Source organism: Hermetia illucens, chromosome 2 (genome assembly GCF_905115235.1).
Source record: "Hermetia illucens chromosome 2, iHerIll2.2.curated.20191125, whole genome shotgun sequence".
Taxonomy (NCBI): domain Eukaryota; kingdom Metazoa; phylum Arthropoda; class Insecta; order Diptera; family Stratiomyidae; genus Hermetia; species Hermetia illucens.
In genome coordinates, this window is record NC_051850.1 from 29,947,365 (window position 1) to 29,965,806 (window position 18,442).

General features: G+C 44.2%; 1 protein-coding gene across 1 annotated transcript; it reads left to right on the top strand.

The window, feature by feature from the left end:
* The first annotated feature begins 13,957 nt into the window (after nucleotides 1–13,957).
* LOC119649107 lies at nucleotides 13,958–14,793 on the top strand. Its single transcript, XM_038051106.1, has one exon. It carries the CDS (start codon nucleotides 14,031–14,033, stop codon nucleotides 14,679–14,681), a length of 651 nt encoding a protein of 216 aa, XP_037907034.1. The 5' UTR covers nucleotides 13,958–14,030; the 3' UTR covers nucleotides 14,682–14,793.
* The last annotated feature ends 3,649 nt before the right edge of the window (nucleotides 14,794–18,442 follow it).

The window sequence follows — 18,442 nt, forward strand, 5'->3', positions numbered from 1 at the left end:
GTGATCGAAATTTGACGCTTTATTTAACATACTTAGAATTATCCGATTTAATTCAAATATGCGCCATTTTGTTCGCAAAATTGTTGCCATGTAGAAGGCAACTTCATTATCCCCCCCTCTTATAAAAACACCCCCATATTTGCAAAAAATTCAGACGCCAGTTTTCGCAATCCTCTTTTGAAGCCAACTTAGTAGCACCAAGAGCGTTTTGCATTACGGTGGGTGCGATAGGACATCCCATCCGAGCTCCCGTAGCTTCTGGCGGGTTATCAAAGATGTGTGAAGTCGAGCGTTGTCCTGGTGGAGCACAATACCATTCCTATTGACCAATTCTGGCTGCTTCTGGTCAATCGCCTGCTTCAAACGGTCGAGTTGCTCACAGTGGAGGACCGAATTGAGGGTCTGGCCATAGTTGAGCAGCTCATAATGGACGATTCCCTTCCAATCCCACCAAACACACGGCAAAACCTTCCTAGCCGTCAATTCGGGCTTGGCAATGGTTTTGGCCGGCTCGCCGCGCTTTAGGTAGTCATACGTGATCCACTTTTCACCACCATCGCTTCAAAAATGGGTCGAATTCGTTCCGTTTCAGCAGTGCATCGCAGGCGTTGATTCGGTCCAAGAGATTTTTTTGCGTCAACTCGTGTAGCATCCAAACATCCAGCTTTTATTGGAATCCAATTTTCCACAAATGGTTTCAAACGGTTTTATGGTCCTTACCGAGTTTCTGGCCAACCGAGCGAATGCTCACATGCTGGTCTACTTGGATGATTTCGACGATGTTATCGGTTTCTACGACGATTGGCCTACCAGTACGGGGTGTATCTTCAACATCCACTACACCAGAACGAAATCGATCGAACCAACGCTGTGCTGTGCGAATCGTTACAGTTTCGGGCTCATAAACTTCACAAATTTTTTCGGCCGCCTTCGTTGCATTTTTACCTCTCAGGTAGTAAAAACGTAAAATATGACGAATTTCTTGCTTGGTGGACTCCATCTTCGACGCGCGACAATTTGAGACGGAAACGTACGATCACAACACTGCCAAAGAGACACTTGTAGCACAGATTGTCGTCTTCAAATCCCCGTATAGTATGACCCGATGCGATAAGTACAACACAAAATATGTTTAAATGTCGCCATCTATTGACATTCTTTTTCCCCAACCCAATATATCAAACTAAATGTCCTTTTTTCACCCTGATAGATTTGATGATAGAACATGATATGCCTTCAATAAATCGATTCGCCATCACATTTGAGATGATTCAAGAAAATATCTATCTCAAATAGGTCTAAAGGGTCCTCATATCTTTTCTGATGTATAAAGAGCTTTGAGTGCGGGGGTGGCTTAATGGGCACTTCAAATCAGATGACTTCTTTTGCTACCGAAAGGGGAACGGAGGAGAGGGATTTGGTAGTTCAAAGACCTGCTGCTATCCGGTTCCCTGCCTGACGATGTTAATCTTCGCAGGAAGAACCCGAGCCTAATGTGCAACACAGCTCTAACTGCGAGCGCTCCTCAGCATCTCTCGGTCAATGTTGTCCTGAAAGGGTAACCCTGCATCTACTGGCGGATCCCATGCAACTTTCTACATAGAAAAATATTTGATAGGTGCCGCCAATGAAGGAAAAAATCAAAGTAGCTCTTGCCGTTGTTCCAACTGATGACGGGCTCTGGGTTTATTGTCTGGGTGGAAAAAGGATGCGTTTCATGGTGGATTTTTCCTTTCGATCGCAGCATTCGGACCTCGGGCTTTAGGCTTCACGCACAGAGGCGCTTCAAAATTTGCTGGCGGTCCTTCATAGTCAATTCTTCTAGGTTTTTGGTATAGCTGATGTGACCATTGGTCAGATTATTTTCTAACCTAGCTTCCAAGCGAGCATGGAAGCTTTCAGTCTTACGTGCACAGGATAGGCAAGACACGATCCTATGATTATGTGTTCTGTAATGCGATGGTAGGCGACGTCTATCAAATAGTTTTTCATGTAGAAAGTTGCATGGGATCCGTCAGTAGATTCAGGGGTACCCTTTCTGGATAACATTGACAGAGAGAGGTTGAGGAGTGCTCGTTGATAGAGCTGTGTTGCACATTAGGCTCGGGTTCTTCCTGCGAAGAAAATTGAGATTGTCAGGCAGGGAACCGGATAGCAGTAGTTCTTTGAACTATCAAATCCAACAATTATTGCAACATCATCCGCGTAGTCGACCAGACGCGATTCTTCTGGGATATCTTCGCAGACAGTTGTAGAAAGCGTTTCCAAAATTGGGGTTTAGGAATATAGTAACGTAATATCCAGCCTCGCTTGAGCTCGATGAATCGCTTCTATGACCTCCATGACAGCATCCACTGTGAATCTCACTGCTTTAAAACCACAAAGTACATTTTTGTTAATCATTTCGAGCACCTTGCCGGTATACTTAAGTATACTGTGTGGTCGGCCTTTTGCTTTTATTGATCAGGGCGAGCTATGCAACCCTTCAGCAACAAATAAAAATAGCTTCCTGCAGGCAAGCGTTGAATCCGCCGAACAGTAGAGCTGGTCGATAGTGGCTACCAGGTTGTGGACCTTTGCCGGGATACCGCTGGGTCGTGGCGCCTCATTATTTTTCATAGTGAGGACAATCTCTCCCAGCTCCTTCGCGGTGAAAAGTGGGCGAACTTGATCGGCTGTTGACACCAAGCTGAATGAGATTACATACTCCACGCACGAAAACACCACCGGCCTGATGGGTAACGTCGAACACCGACCTGAGTCTGTAGTAAGTGCAAGACTTTCACCAAACGCACTGTGATCCCTGCAGAGAATGAAATTCTCCTTTTCGTTGCAATTCTTCGCTTGGTGATCTTCATTTTCGAATCTGCAGCATGCTGCTCTCCTGTCGGGCAAGTTTTAGATATGTAACCATAACCTAAACATCGGTAAAACTTCTTGGAGGCTACCAGTACTCTTATCCTAAATATTTCCCAACTAAATCCGGTTCTCCCACTGTCAAGAAGTTTTATAGAGTATTATTTGACTACTTCAACCACAGCGAGGCTTTGACCTCAAGAATTCGTAAAAACTATGCCTACCGAGGTATTGGTTGCTTCTGGGCATTCACGCCTTTTTGGTCTTTTTCGTGAGGCAGTCACGATCTCTTTTTAAAAGGCACATTAGCGCTAATCCAGAAAGCACTGCTTTATCTCCCTGTAGTTCTTTGGACACCTCACAGAGCATACCCTTTTCGATTGGCATCGGACTTAATTCAACTAGAATTCCTGACCCCCTAGGTGGCATAGTCCCTGCGTCCTAGGTAGTAGCCTCGAGAAAGCTTCTGGGTGAAGAACGAACTGCTAATGATGGACACATGCCGGGACACATTGGGAGTTTCCGGAACCGTTCACAACTCCTTGTTGACGTCAATGGGATGATGTGAACCTAGCTCTGCCAAGGTGGTAGTTGTGACCTGTATTAGAAGCCAGCCCCCTCAGAACTTTAGTTGCGTAATGTGCATTGAACCGGTGTTAGTAGCGCACGTTGCTCCGAGTGAGTGCTGATCTGTCCGTGAGTTCCGGGATTAGCTAAGCGTAGGGAACTGGGGAGGGACTTTGTCCCCGAGACTATACCCGTTTCTGATTATTGCGGGGCTTTCCCTAGCACACGATGCGCGGGTCAAAACTTAAATGGCGAATGAAAACAATTTGGATGAGGAGATAGTCGGAATGGAGAATGAGTTGTACGCAGCACGACTCCGCAGTGCATAGCGAATAACACAATAAGCGCCGAAATACCCGACGAATCGTTGAGATGTACAAACAGAGAAGAAGACCCCCGGCGTGATGCGACTTCTACAAGGGAGACGGCAATCTAGACAGTACTTCACAGTTTTGTTGTTGCGGAAACAGGTACAATGAAAACTGCTAAAACTGACCAAGCGAATATAAGCCTAGTGAGAGGGCTGCCAATTACTTTTGCGAAAGCCGGAACTTATCAGGAAATTCGCAGTAGTTCTGAAGTACATGCGGTCTGCGTCTCCAGAAAAACGTCAGTAAAGGCGTAAAAGCGGACTGAAGGAGTTGGAGTAGTTCCTGCATAGAATTTCGCACTACAGGCGGACATGGAAAGTAACGCGAAAAGTAGAGGCAACTGCGCCCCTGCTGAGAACCCTTCGAGCGTCAAACAGATCGCAAACAGCTCGTTACTGAGCGAACTGTGGAAAAAACGTTACGTTAGTAATGTCTGGATTGGTATCAACTTTGCGAACTTTCGAGGTTGAAAACTCATTGTGGTGGAAGTTGCCATGCAATATGTGAGGAAGCTTCTAAATAGCGGCAAATCAGAATTGGTTAGGTAGACTAAAACGAAAGTTACAGGTGTTTGGATTATGGACACATGTCTGCAACCTGCTAGGAACCTGACAGAAGGACCTTGTCGACAAGGTGAGTGAGGACCAGTGGGAACTAGGTTATAAACAGGTAAGTTTATAACCCCGTACCCCGTACGGAATGTTGACGGCAGCGAACTGCCCACTTTTCTCTATAAAATATTTGGGAGCGGAAGTCCTCTTCATGAAAAGAAGAAATCGCCAGGACCCGATGGTATCCCAGCAGAGGTATACAAACTGGTGCACTACTCGATGCTTTCAACATTTGCATGAAAGAGGACATTTTCCTTTCTCATTAGGGCGTGACGGGTTTTGCGCTGATCAGTAAAGGGAAAGGTGACCCTGAGTTGCCGTCATCATACCGACCACTCAGTCGGAAAAGTGCTCGAAAAGCTCATTAGAAGTAGACTCGCTAAAGCAATACGTACTGGTGGAGACTTATCCCCACAGTAGTTCGGCTTTAGAACAGGGGGATCCACAATTGATGCCGTCATGGGTGGATGCGGTTCATCGAGCGGGTGCACACAACCACGGAACTCGACGAGCGGTGCTCCTTATAATTCTTGACATCAGAAATGCCTGTAAAGATATAAAGGCAGACTAGACAACACTTTCCACATACCGAGCTATCTCTTATAGATATTGAGGGATTATCTTAGCAATCGCTCCCTGCTCTATGAGACGCTAGAAAGTTAGAGAAGAGTGGAGTTCACATTGGGAGTAGTACAGGGACTCACCATAGAAGACGTTTCGAACACGTTTTATGATAGAGAGTTTTAGCTTTACGTCGTCTAATGGCAAATATTGGAAGCCCAATGTCAAACAGTTGACTTGCTGAGTTCAACGCAGTCTGTCTAGTTTTACGGCTTAGGGGTATGGGCTGATGCTCTTGGCAAGTAAGTATGCCGTAAGTGTTCCGCACAAGTACGGAGACGGGGAGCTTTTCGGATGACCCCTGCGTACCGCACTATGTCTCGGGCGTGATGGTGATCGCGGGAGTGATTCCCGTAGCCCTTCTTGCTAAGGAGTGTAAAGCCATATAAAAGCACAAGAGAGAAGAGCCAAAGGAGGTGGTTGCACTTGCAGAACGGCAATGTACAAGTGGAAGCTACTTCGAGATGCGGAATACAGTTCTGAAATCATTGCTATCTAAGCATCCTCTGTTTCCCTGACAAGCGCAATAGCAAATTCTTTCTTTTCATAGCGTACTCTACGCTGAACTTCTCGGAATGTCGCTCGGTACTGGAGTTCGAGCACGTCAGGCCCGGCATCACTCGCAGCGGTCAATAGAGCCTTCAACTCCTTCCGTTCATCGATCCGCTTCCACGATTCTGCAGTCAGCCAGATCTTATAACGCCCCTTCGGGACATAGCCGGCGACCTGTGTAGCACTGGAAAAAAGAGCACTTTTGATGGGACCCTAATGCTCATTGATATTCTCAGGCGCTTTACTCAGTATATTTGCCGTTCGTTCAGAAAGATAATTCTCCCACTGTCGAGGGACAGCTGGGTCATACAAACGGTCGATGTTGAATTGGGGAGGCCGTAGCTCTTCAACCATGCGAGAAGTGGCGGACGCAACACGCAAGTGACCATTAGATGGTGATCCCTTTCGAGGATGATGTCAGCGCCTCTCTTGTTACGCATATCGAGGAGAGAACTCATAAATCTACTGTTGACCGCGAAGTGGTCGATCTGATTGCTCGTACGGTGTCGGTCAGTTGAAACCGAACTTAACCTTAAGGCAGGGACAGAGAGTACATTTGCGAAAAGGCATCCATTGGCAGGGTGGCTTTGACAAAAATGATGCCGATTGTAGCAGGTCCGTGGCGTACTTGCAGGCTACTTATAGTCAGGGTGGTGAGTTTCTTCTTGCAGTATGCAGTCCCAGTTTGGGGATCAGTGCTGCATATATTGTCTAGCGGAGTGCGGTCTACAGAAGAGTAGCGCTAAGGGTGTGCTCTGCCTTGTGGACCGTCCCAGATTGTCAAGAATGGTGCCGATTGACATCTTGGCAGACGGGATGATGAAAATAAATAACATCGAGTTCATGTCTCCTTTATCGGAAGCAAAAAAGCAGAAAGGGAGAGATCTATAATTAGACGATAACAGCGATGGGACCACTTAACCAAGGGTCGTTGGACACACAGTTTGCTCCCTGACCTCAGGGAGTGGCTGGAGAGAATACATGGGGGCGATCAATTATAATCTAAACCAGCTATTGTGGATACGGTCAATACTTGTATAGGTATAAATTGGACATCTCACCTGATTGCCCACGCTGTGATGAGATCCCAGAGGACTAAGCGCACGTATTCTTCTAATGCCCCAGGTTCGTGGAAGAAACGAAAAACGTAGAGGAAACTTTAGGTGAAATGCAATCACCGGAAAGTGAGCGGAGAATAATAGTTTACCAGGAGGAGTAGGATGCGATCAATTACATGATCGCAATGATCCAAAGAAAAGGTAAAGGTACGAAAAGCGCAAGAGGTGAAGAAATGCCACCCACTGGTGTGTTTTGGCCAGTATCTTTTGAAGATATCCACCACCTTGGAAAAAAAGTTAATTTGAATAAGGTTTTGTTGTACTCACTTAAAAATTTGGATATACACTGCAATAGTAATGCCGATGATTTGGTAATTTGGGCAGAAAGAAACGAACCCAGCACAACAACCAGGGAGCTACACACACTTCAAAGATTGGCTTGCGTGAGTATCAATGGAAGAATGAGGACATGCCTAATGATATCACTGGAGGTCCTTCTGGGATTAACTCATCTCCATCTTTACATTCAGATGCAGAAAAGGAGGGTGATCTTCAGAATGATCAGGAGGCGGGGTGATGCCTAAATCGAATAAAGATTGATATTTTTTCTGAGGGTTTCCAAATTATTGATGCCAAGGGATAACATGACAACGATATGAAGTTGGAAAAACGAGGAGAGAACGTGGGATTGATCTAGGGCCTAAGCAACTGATTATCGGGTACACTGGCGGATCCCTTACGACAAAGGGAGCGGAAGTTGGGATCTTTGATCTATCGAAAACGTACTTTGAACCAATGGGTAAGCACATTAATACAAGCATTCGAGGCAGAAATGAACGCCATAGATAGATATGCCTATAGGAGGGAACTATAGGGGACAGAACATTGCTATTCTAAAAGGCTGCCAAGCCACTATTGAGGCCTTTAGGTCCTACCAGGTGAATTCCAAACTGGTAATGGGCTGAATATACTTGGCTCGGACAATAAGCTACTCTACTCTAAGTTTCAGACTAGGAGGCAGCGGATGAGCTGACCTGGAAAGGGACGCCGATATGCAGACCAGAACCCTTTTGTAGAATTGCCAATGGGTTCATGGTTATGACGCTAAGGAATGCACGGGGATGTCTGAGAACTGATACTAATTTGATGCAACCAATATAATTCATAAAGTGGTCATCTCAATTTTGTTGTATGCGTATGCGTCCACCTCAGTTGACGCGGCAGGACGGGCCCCGATCTTGTCGAGAAATGGGTAAGGGTTCTTGACGCATGGACGGCGTCAGGGCGTAAGCAAGTTAGTCCGAACAAAACAAATACGTGACTGCACGGTAAATGTTGGCACCCTAACTTGAAAGACCTGATCAAGCCCGGAAACTCCATAAGGGCAATATCTATGGCAGAAAAAGAAGACGAAGCAGACCCTGCCTGAGATGGAGCGATGGCGTAGGCCACAACGCCAGACAGCTTTTAGGGATATCGAATTGGTGGACCTCGGCGCAAAACCGGGATGTCTAGAGTTCCTTATTAAGGCAGGCCTAGACCGGATACCGGTTGTTGCGCCGTTGATGATGATTATGCGAATATCTTAATAGACTGAATATGTCTGGCTCACATTGAGAGATTGAAACAATTCGGCTTGCATCATAAGGTCTAGACACTCTAAAAGCTAGGTCATATTTGGTTAGAAGGCAAGCAGGCGGTTGATGAGCCGGCTTGGAAAAGAGCAAGGATGTCGGTATGCAGAGGAGAACCCTTTGGTGAAATTGGTAATGAGTTTATGGCTCTGATGCTGAGGAATGCGGAGGATCGTCTAAGGACTGAAACTGCAAGACCAAAACAACTAGAAAGTGGTCCGTATTGTTGTATGGTCAAATGCCTGGGTGCAAAAAATAGGGCCACCTCACAGAACTAGGCGGTGAGCCGTGCATTAAGGGCTGAAAAGCTGCTCTCAGAAATGGTAGAGTTGGAAGGAGTATGGCATGCAGTGAATAAGATGATCGACATCATTCATTAACGTACTATCTACCAAGGATTTTTGGTATATAGCAATATTTCGGGGTACAGGTCAGATACTTCAGGTTGTCCCAGTGTCCACATGGTGCAGATTAATATCTTGTCCTCGAAGAATCGTGGCAGTATTTCGTTCTTGGAACTAAGTAAGTTCCAGATATCATTTTCGTCGAACATGTGACTTCTAAAGAAAATTCCAAATGCTTTTAAGGGAGGAACATATTACCTGACTTCCAATTGAAGTTCATTTGTAATTCTCATTTTTAGGAGTATTCCATAATCCCATAAAGGAAAACCGCTTGTCTGGAATATTTTCCTTTCAACAAAAAAAGATTTCCGTAATAGTCTCTTCGTCAATATGTTCATTTTCCACACCCTGCAAAGGTCTAGCCATGATTTCCAAATCGATCATAAACAGTCTCCTGGAGGCATTAAAGTGCAATTATCCTGGAAAGTCCAAATTGATTTATCCAAGTACCTGTTGACTGGGTATTGAGTCTACCTAGCCCTTGTACAAAAACGCCATTACAATTCGTTTACAACACTTTCCATTGATTTCTGAGTAATTTTCACTTTGGACTACGCAACAAAGTGTCTTCCTAGTTTTATTACCTGGAAAATTTCCACAACCCACCTAAGTTTTCCAGAAGTATAAATACTTGAAATGTTGCTGGAGTGCTTCAGTGAATTTTTCGTGCTGCACAAAACGGCAAAGTCCTGAAGTTTCAATCTGATCCACATTTAGTAGAAAATCTAGAAACCATGGAGGGAATTTGTGAGTTATTCGATGATTTGCCGAATAAATTTTTCGGCCTTGATATCAGTAGAACGAGCGATAAATGCAAAAAAGATGTTAATTCACCCAAAAGGACGAGAGAGGACGAATTTTTGGAAGCTAGGGAGATTGAGGATCGAACCTGTAGGGACATATCGGATGCGAGGCACAATAGTTACCTGACGGTGCCTAGTAAACGGTCCCAACAGAAACGACTGCAAAGGAGCCTGCGAAAGCAAATTTTTACAACCCCATCCCCAGCTAAAAGACGTCTATTCCTGGAACTGTGAATTTTTGTGGAAGACGAAGGATATTTTGCTAAGGTTAAGATATTTTAAATGTTATTTTTGTTTTTGTACATTAATGAAATCTGAGGAAAAATACAAAAATGTATACGAAAAGTAAAATCAAGCGTTTGCTGTGTAATCTAGATATGAATTTCGAGTACACCTGAGAGGTAATGAGCTTAGGATGAAAATAGGAGGCTGTAAAAACTACCCGTCTTCTCCAATTTTCTAGGAATTTTACTGTGAGCATGCTAATCCTACCTACCTAGCCTTAAACACCCATCCTTTTTGAAGGCGTAGGCAGCCCCCTGGGTTTTGGTTTTAATTCCGCCTTTTAGGAATTACCTCCCTCATATTAGCCTAGCTTTTAAGGATTTGTATAAGGAAGTGAACTCTTTCAATTAGCGTTTTGGTCAGGTATTAACCCTTAATAGACTTGAACATAAAGACAACGAGAGCATCGTCTTAGTTATAGTTCTGCGGTCAACCGTTTAACATGACAAATAAATCGATCAGATATTCATCCCTTTCAGATTTATCCTCTGACTTAAGTTCTTCAGACTCAACGAGTCCTGAAAGTGTAAATGCCGGTTTTTGCAAACAATTTAAAAAAATCTTATCTATCTCCCCCGCTTCATCCTCAAAACCTGACGATTGTAAGAAGCTTTATTTCGAGGATCAAAGAACTGTCGAAGTGGATCCTTTGGAGACAGACAATTTCGAGGAAAATCTGAATGAAAATGACTGTGGTGTTACAGAGGACGATAAACGTTTCCTTCGACGTCATGGATACTTTGGAAAGATTGTGGCCATTAGGAAATCTCATGATGCAGTGCCATCGACAACGGAGAAAAGGCTAGAACAAATGAGAGCTAGACAGAGATTGAGGCTCCTTTCAAGAAAGGAGAGTTGCACTGCCAAAAAGACCTTGCAGTTCTGATATTTAATATCTAAACTCAAATAGTAGGTTCTTAACCGTTTTTGTGTAAATTAAACTCATTTTTAAATAATTTTGTTAGATGACTCCAAGAGGCAATAGCCTAGGAGAATCTTCTGTGAAGAGATACAAGAAGTTGAGGAGGTTGTTCCGTGATCGTGCAATATCAGATTAGACCAGAGTATTTTAGTGATGGTACCAGAACCTCGCCGGGAAAGCTGTGAAAAAGGTGAATTGTACATATAGTGATGAATGAACATTATTTTGGATTAAGATTGAAATCGTAAACGTGTAACTATAGATTCATTATTTCGATTCAAGTAATAACATATATAGATATCAAATGTTCGAATACATACCATAGTGCCTATATCAACGCGTAGTGAGGTAGTACATTTGCTTATTTTGGTGTAATTTTCAGGATGCGTTCCACTGCATAGTGGAGGCCCAGACCGTAATTAGAAAAGAAGTAACGATCGTTAGTTCATTGTTTGGTACTTAAAATAGCAAAATAAATAATTAATACTTCAAATAAAAGTTTATCATTCACCAAAGTCTTGTTTTCTTTTGTTTATCAAATGTTCTACCTGGCCAAAAACCCTAGCCGATATTTCAAGCTCTTATCACCCCTACCGTTTTCCGCATATGATGCCTCCTCGGCATTGGTTTAGATCCTAAAATCGGTCGAAGGCTGCTGAGAGACATGGAGCAAAGCGACCCACTCGTCGGCCATGGATTCCACTACTTAGCGTAGTCCCAAGGTAATTGTCGCTTCTCCTTAATATGTGACCTATCGACTGCCACTTCCGCCTTCCAATCACAATGCGTACGAGTACCAGCCCTTTATGTTGACCAAGTTCTTCGTTTGGGGTAGTGCTGTTCACGAAGGCTTGAATGTTTTGAGTATCAGTGGGGTCACTTTCCATGTGCTATTCCATGTAACAATAGAGAAAGAATACATCACAGAAAAGACTCAATTTGATCTGTTGAAATGTTTGTTTGAGATGACTGCATTTCCAGATTTTAGTCATAGTTGTGAAAGCGGATCTAGCCCTGTTAATGCTTGGGACAATATCCAGTTCGATGCCATTGTTGGCAGAAATCATGCTTTCTGGATATACAAAGAGATCCACGCGGTCGATGTTCTGCAGATGGAGAGAGTGCGATGACCAGACAGACTGAGAACCTTGGATTTGTTGGTGTTTATTTTCAGTTCAACTCTACTTACCGATCTTCTGAAATCCAGCGTCAATTGGTCAAAGCGAGAGCAAACAGATGTCATCAGCGTAACCGACGTGTTTGAGGAAGGAATTCATCGTTCATTGAACTCATCCGCGTCCTTCGGACAAGGTAGCATAAAGAATGTCACCCAATAATAAGAAGGAAGAAGAAGAGGACGGACAACGTCCTGGACCTCAAATGCCTCTGAGATTTTATCTCGGTGCAGCATGTGACATTTTGCGTCATCTTATGTCATCATCATGAACGGCGCAACGACGGTATCCGGTCTAGGCCTGGAACTTCAGACATCCCGGTTTTGTGCCGAGGTCCACCAATTCAATATCCCTAAAAGCTGTCTGGTATCCTGACCAACGCCATCGCTCTCTCTGCCTCGTCCTTTTTTTCTGCCATATATATTGTCCTTAGAGACTTTCCGGACTGGGTCATTCACATCCATACGGATTAAGTGACCCGCCCAATGTAACCTATTGAACCGGATTTTATCCACAACTGGACGGTCATGGCATCGCTCATAGATTTCGTCGTTATGTAGGCTACGGAATCGTCCATACTCATGTAGGGGGTAAAAAATTCTTCGGAGGACTCTTCTCTCGAACGCCGTCAAGAGTTCGCAATTCTTCTTGCTAAGAACCCAAGTCTCCGAGGAATACATGAGGACTGGCAAAATCATAGTCTTGTACAGTAAGGGGTTTGACGTTTGAGACGTTTCGAGCGGAACAGTCTTTGTAAGCTGAATAGGCTGACAACAACCGTGCGCGGATTTCATCATCGTAGCTGTTATCGGTTATGATTTTCGACCCTCAAAGTTGTGTTCTCCTATCTTTATTCTTTTTCGTGTTTGACCAGTTCGGTTTGACGTTGTTGGTTGATTCGTCTTCGGTGCTGACGTTGCCACCATATATTTTGTCTTGCCTTCATTGATGTGCAGCCCAAGATCTCGCGCCGATTAGCGCCTGCTCGATCTGGATGAAGGTAGTTTGCACGTCCCGGGTGGTTCTTCCCATGATGTCGATATCGTCAGCATAGGTCAGTAGTTGGGTGAACTTGAAGAGGATCGTACCTCGGCATCACGGATCACTTTCTCGAGGGCCACGTTAAAGAGGACGCATGATAAGGGATCCCCTTGTCGTAGGATTCCTTTTTCTCGAATCCTTAATGTTAAGGGAGATATTGGCCTTTCAAGTCTTTAAAAAAATTTCTCACTGATTTTCCGCTTTTCTATCCCGTTGATCTGTTGATCACTAATTGGACGCCTTTTCCCCGAATTTTGAATATTAGGCAAGATTGCGATGTTTGCAGCTTTTCAGGGAGGTTTTCCATTTTTCTTCAATTTTTTTCGCCGATATACGTTGGTAAGGTTAGTTGCCCCATCTACCGGAGTTGTGGGTGTTGATTGTGGTTGGTTTCAATGGTCGGATAGCGGCCGAGAGTTGTGGTTTGCACTGCAAGGAGTTAGTTTCCCTTAACCATATTCTTATGATTTTCCCTCTCAGGTAGCTTCCCCTCTGCCTCTTTGTTAACCTAAAGATTTTTAGGGTGTCTGTCTTTCATTTCAGTTTCTGAGCAGTCTTCGGTTTAAAGGTCAGCGGTTGCTGTTTACCCGTGGGTGAGGCTTTGAATTTTTTTCAACTCTGCAATAAATATGTACATATCGTACGTTGAGGTTCTGGTCCCATAGGTAGCCGATATAACCTTAGTTTTAATGAGAAAATAAGTAGATCTGGACAAGACTTTTTTGACCGACATCTGCCGAGTTGATATCGCGTGGCAGGTGGCTCCCAGCCGTCACTATTTCTTGTCATGATGAGATGAGACTTTTTTGACCGACACCTGCCGAGTTGATATCGCGTGGCAGGTGGCTCCCAGCCGTCACTATTTCTTGTCATGATGACTTTTCAAAATAGAGTGACTACTTTATCTTCAAATTGGTTATACAAACAGAATCGATATCAGCAGTTTATTTCGCCAATTCATCCCACTGATATTACTATATTAACTTCCTAGAATAAAATGAAAACTCTTATCAATCTCATGATAAGAAAAAAACGACCTCAAAGTTACCACTTTTGTGATCATTCTCGCTTGGTGGTAAGTCAGTACCAAATTGTGTTTCGTAGAGTTTAAACCAATCAAGTGCGGTACAATGAGTGAAGTTAATATCCGGATCGCGGTTCCCGATGACTTTGAGGACATATTAGATGGATTCCGAACATATTTCTGGCCCTACGAGCCTCTCTCTGCTGGTCAGAAAATTAAAACGGCCACGCCGTCCGAAGAGGAGTTCGTCATATCCACTCTACAGAAAGGAATGAGTCTGATAGCCACAGATCCAGATCGCGGAGATAAGGTCGTTGGATGCCTCACAATCGAGATTTTGACACCGGGGCTGCTTGCAGAATGGGACGAGCTCAGTAAGGACAAGCCAAAGGAGGAGAGGACGGAAGCAATGGGAGCGATTTTCAATAAACTCAATGAGAAGGCTGATATATTTGAGATGTATAAAGTGGATAAGGTGCTTTGGCTAGTTTGTCTTGGAGTAGACCAGGCCATGCGAGGGAAGAACATTGCAACAAGGTTGGTGGAGAGAAGCATATCTATGGCTGAGTCATTAGGATGCAAGGGGATCGAAATTGACTGCACCAGTGCCTTCTCAGCACGGATAGCTCAGCGCACCGGCATGAAATGCATCGGCGAAATTGCGTACAAAGATTATGTCGATGCGAATGGTGAGCAGATTTTCAACCCTCCTGCGATACACACACACATGCGAAGATTCGTAAAAATTCATGAATAACATTTAATCTAGGTGAACTTAGGCCTGTAATGCTTACTTTGTTGTGCTAAGTGCTTGGTACCATTTAGAAGTTTTGGTTGTATTGAATAGATAAAAAGATTTTTGATTGATATAAAAGTGTTTGAAGTTTACTTGGATCGCATCCGATAAGCTTGAGAAACAGTGTTTAACTTTAATTCACAGCACTTTGGATTGCCCACCTCTATTTGGCTTATCAATTAGATTAAGCTCCGTACTTAGTACTCCTCAGCTGGAGTAACGCCAACTCATAGAAGCTAGCATAGACTTAGGTGAATTTATAAAGAGTCTAAGAGAACGACATTCGTATTACCAAAAGTGGGGAACAGTGCATGCTTTCGGGCATGTTCAATTAAAATTATTCCACGACGAATTTCAAACGCTTGGTGTTTTGATAATACAGAGTCATTATCGCCAGTGCAGTTAAGTCCTTGGGGTTTTACGTAGGTACCTGTCGTGGAGACTTAATCCTATGCTCTTCTTAAGACACGGATTGATTTTGGGACCATAATCAGAGCCCCGCTGTGACAAGCAACAACGGCAACAGTTTATGCAAGTGCATGGCTTAGCATTCATACTGGTGGATGCAAGACCTATCTAAATCTCTACCGAACTAAGGAGTACGGCACCCGTGTTGAAACACAACACCACGCCGAGACCCGAAGGTCTCTCCTCGCTTGAGCATCACCAACAGCCCCCATGAAGCTCCCACTAGGGGGCCAACCGCAAACAACCGAGCTGTACTCATATACGACAGGAATTCTCCCGAAGTATGTGAGTTCAGGGGCTACCCCGGTTCCCATGGTACCAGTACACCCCTGGTAAAGTTTCGTGGCCGAAGCCACTTCAGATGAGTCCCGTGCAGACTCTGGTCTGATCGCCCTTACTAAGCCTTGGAGCATTCGCCTACTGCGATACAGCGTTTCCCGGTGCCACCACGTGGAGAATCTCGTCGGCCACTTGGTTTTGGTTCAGCCGACAGGGTTGCCGCCCCGTCTTCCTTCCCGCCACCTCAGAGCACCCGGCTCTAAAATGGCCAGCTTCTTTGCCGTGACTGTGATGATCACAAAAGCTACCAAGTACTCAAGGTATCAGAGATAGCCAAATGAGCTTCAGCAATTTTCTTTTTTTGACGAATGCAGTTATCCGCTCAGTAAGTTGGGTGCTAAAAAATACAGCCAAAGACGACTAAAAGAAATAGGAATTTGTGGGTTAGCAACCTGTGAATTTTGAATCTTTACTGTTACCGAAACGTCAACAATGCCACGGATAGGGACATGATTACGACCTTTGGCTCTTGAAAATGGAATATCGGGAACGGTATCGAACGTCATCGGAATGCTCACTTTCTCCAACTCGAGCGAACATTCCAACGATATAAAATGGGAACTCCCCCTTTTTTGCCATCATTGCTGTTGTGCTTTTGCGCTCTGAAAAGCCAAGCCGTAGGAAACACGAATCTGGTGTCGGGTTGTTTTTGACGGCTACAGAAGGCGCGCTCTCTTGATCTGAAAGTTGGTCTCTGACAGAATTCTGACTGCAAGATTCCGGTTTAGGTTAAACAGCGTCACAATTGAGTCATGCAGCAACGGAGACTTCCGATATATTGAAGAAGAATTAGTTTCACACGCAGTTCAGGAGAGGCTTCCTAAAGGTGACATTTAAATTGTGATGGGTGATCTGAACACTAACGTGGGTTCTGCCAACACCCTGCTCAGACCTGTGATGGGAAACACGGTCTTGGCGATCATAACGATATTGGTGGGAGATCTATCTCGTTATTGGTGGCATATTGTTCGAGTACAGAGCTTGACATAAGGTCAGTTGGGTTTCAACTCACCGACGGCGAAAGAACAATAAGAACACAAAAAATTTTGCGATCAGTAGTATACTTAGGAGTTGTCTTCTGGACATGCGTAACAAGAGAGGATAATGATTTGATGGTAATTTGCGTTTGATTCCACGTTGCGTCGGTCACTTCTACTGATTGGAGAGCTGTAATCCCCCAAGTTCAACATCGACCGCTTGTGTGATCCAGTTGTCGCTTGTTGATCGGACGAAAATTCACTGAATAACTCGCCTGGGACTACTCATGTGCATTGGGCTACCATAAAAAGTGCTACCAAAAATGCTCTTCTTTCGAGTGCTGCACATGTCGTCGACCATGTCCTGAAGAGGCGTCATAAGATCTGGTTGACTACGTAATGATGGAAGTGTGACCATAATAAAACGGAGTTTATTATTGTAACGGTAATGGGACGGAAGACCTTGCGTTGGCCGACTCCTCATCCATAATGACGAGCAGCTGAAGAAGTGGAAGGATCGTGCAATATCAGATTAGACCAGAATATTTTAGTGATGGACCCAGAACCTTGCCGGGAAAGCTGTGAAAAAGGTGAATTGTACATACAGGGCCAGACCGTAATTAGAAAAGAAGTAACGATCGTTAGTTCATTATTTGGAACCTAAAATAGCAAAAGAAATAGTTCTTAATATTTGAAATAAAAGTTTATCGTTTACCAAAGTCTTGTTTTCTTTTGTTTATTAAATTTTCTACCTAGACAAAAACCCTTGCTGATATCTCAAGCTCTTTTTACCTCTACCGTTTTCCGCACATGATGCCTCCTCAGCATTGGTTAAGATCCTAAAATTGATCTAAGGCTCCTGCGAGACATGAAACAAAACGAACCACTCGTCGGTCATGTAGGGAGAATGGATTCCAATATTTAGCGCAAAGCAATTGTCGCCCCTCCTCAATGATCTATCCACTGTCACTTCCGCCTTCCAATCTTAATGTGTACGAGTGTAAGCCGACTGGGTTCTCCTTTGACAGAGCTGGTCACGAAGACTTGAATGTTTTGAGTAACAGTGGGGTCCATTTCTATGTGCCGCTATAGCAATACCGAACGAATACTAGCACAGAACAGTTCCAACCTCATCCGTTTGAGATAAATGCATTTCCAGATTTTAGGTGGGCAGTGAAACCGGATCTAGCTCGGTTAATGCGTTGGGCAACATTCACTTTGGTGCCACCGTCGGGAGAAGCTATGCTTACTAGATATACAAATAGATCAACACGTTCGGTGTTCTGTAGATAGCGAGAGTGTGATGACTCGGCAGGTTGAGAAGCCTGGTTTTGTTGTGTGTTTATTTTCAGTCCAATTGCTCTCACCTCTCTTTTGAAATCTAGAGACATTTAGCCAAGTTCCGTGACCCAGCGAGAGAGCAAACAGATGTCATCAGCGTAGTCGACGTGTTTGAGGAAGGAATTCATCGTTCATTGAACTCCTCTACATCTTCCGGACAAGCCAGCATGAAGAACGTCACCGATAACAAGAAATAAAATCGATGACAAAATGCAATCACGGGGGACTCCGCTTTTGACTTGACTGGAGATTTCAACTCGGTGAAGAACGTGCTAGTTTGCGCCATTATATGTCGTTCTGGTAATAACCATTGGTTTCTCCGAAATGCCCTTTTTCCGTAGAGCACGCGAAATGTATCCCCTGCTCACGATATCGAAACTCACGAAATCGAAGAGGCGTAATTGAAGCCAAGATTGTTAATGCGATCAATGCAGGAAGATCCGGAACAGAAACCAGCCTGCTTTTTGTCGATCCAACTTTCGAGATGTTCTTTGATGCATTCCATCCGATTATTTTAGTTATAATCGGCAGCAGGGAGCACGCAGATGCCCCTCCTATTGCCGTATTCAAAACGGGTAACCTTTGCAACCATTATTC

What these genes read in the sequence shown, in the direction of transcription:
- LOC119649107 (XM_038051106.1), top strand. Translation starts at nt 14,031, where the DNA reads ATGAGTGAAGTTAATATCCGGATCGCGGTTCCCGATGACTTTGAGGAC.